Source organism: Penaeus japonicus, unplaced genomic scaffold, assembly GCF_977035675.1.
Source record: "Penaeus japonicus unplaced genomic scaffold, GWHDUDI00000001_assembly GWHDUDI00000034, whole genome shotgun sequence".
Taxonomy (NCBI): Eukaryota; Metazoa; Arthropoda; class Malacostraca; order Decapoda; family Penaeidae; genus Penaeus; species Penaeus japonicus.
Window position 1 is genome coordinate 24,448,395 of NW_028234436.1, and position 693 is coordinate 24,449,087.

Consider the following 693-nt stretch of genomic DNA (forward strand, 5'->3'; position numbering starts at 1 on the left):
CGAGTGAGTGAGTGTTCGTGTGTGTGTGTGTGTGTGTCTGTGTGTGAGTGAGTGAGTGAGCGAGTGAGTGAGTGTTCGTGTGTGTGTGTGTGTGAGCGTTTGGTCGTATGAGTGTTACTCCTGGACCTGACGACAATTCCACTTATACATCTTCCGACCCGCGATTTGACTGTTGGAATACTTTAAGGAACCCTTTGGACACATATTTGGCTCGGGTAAATATTCTGTAGTGTGGTCCCTCGCGCGCAATTGACCACGCCCTTTTTCGGCACTGACGCGACTAATAAAATTTCCTATCTCAGCTTCTGATCGGAGTTAGAGGCTCATCTTGGGCACCAAAATTACCCTAATCATCGCATTTAGGGGGGTAGAGAAGGTTTCTGATGTCCCATTTTATGTCGTTGAAGAGTTATTGCGAAAAATCCGTTTTTTTTCATTACGCGAGTGGTAATATTGGCCTCCACAAGATAACTCAGCTTCTGATTGGAGTTAGGAGCTCTTCTTGGGCATCAAAATTACCAGAAAGATCGCATTTAGGGGAGTAGAGCATACTTTTGAAGTCCTAAGACATGTCGTTAAGGAGTTATAATGACAAGGTGTACTTTTTGCTAAGACGCATAGGACGAGATAGCCTTCAATTCAAGATTTTTTGGCTCTTAAAACTAACAAGCTGGTTGTTGAGTGACGAGAATC

At 44.0% G+C, this 693-nt stretch overlaps 1 protein-coding gene across 1 annotated transcript in view; it reads right to left on the bottom strand.

Annotated features, from left to right (window-relative positions):
* Positions 1 to 298: 298 nt before the first annotated feature.
* Positions 299 to 693, bottom strand: part of LOC147467739 (sodium-dependent nutrient amino acid transporter 1-like) — a 17,404-nt gene continuing 17,009 nt past the window's right edge. The window contains exons 7-8 of the mRNA XM_086531040.1: positions 441 to 501; positions 299 to 346 (exon numbers count right to left, since the gene is read on the bottom strand). Coding sequence (XP_086387166.1) covers positions 299 to 346; positions 441 to 501 — 109 coding nt within the window. The remainder of the gene's footprint in view (positions 347 to 440; positions 502 to 693) is intronic.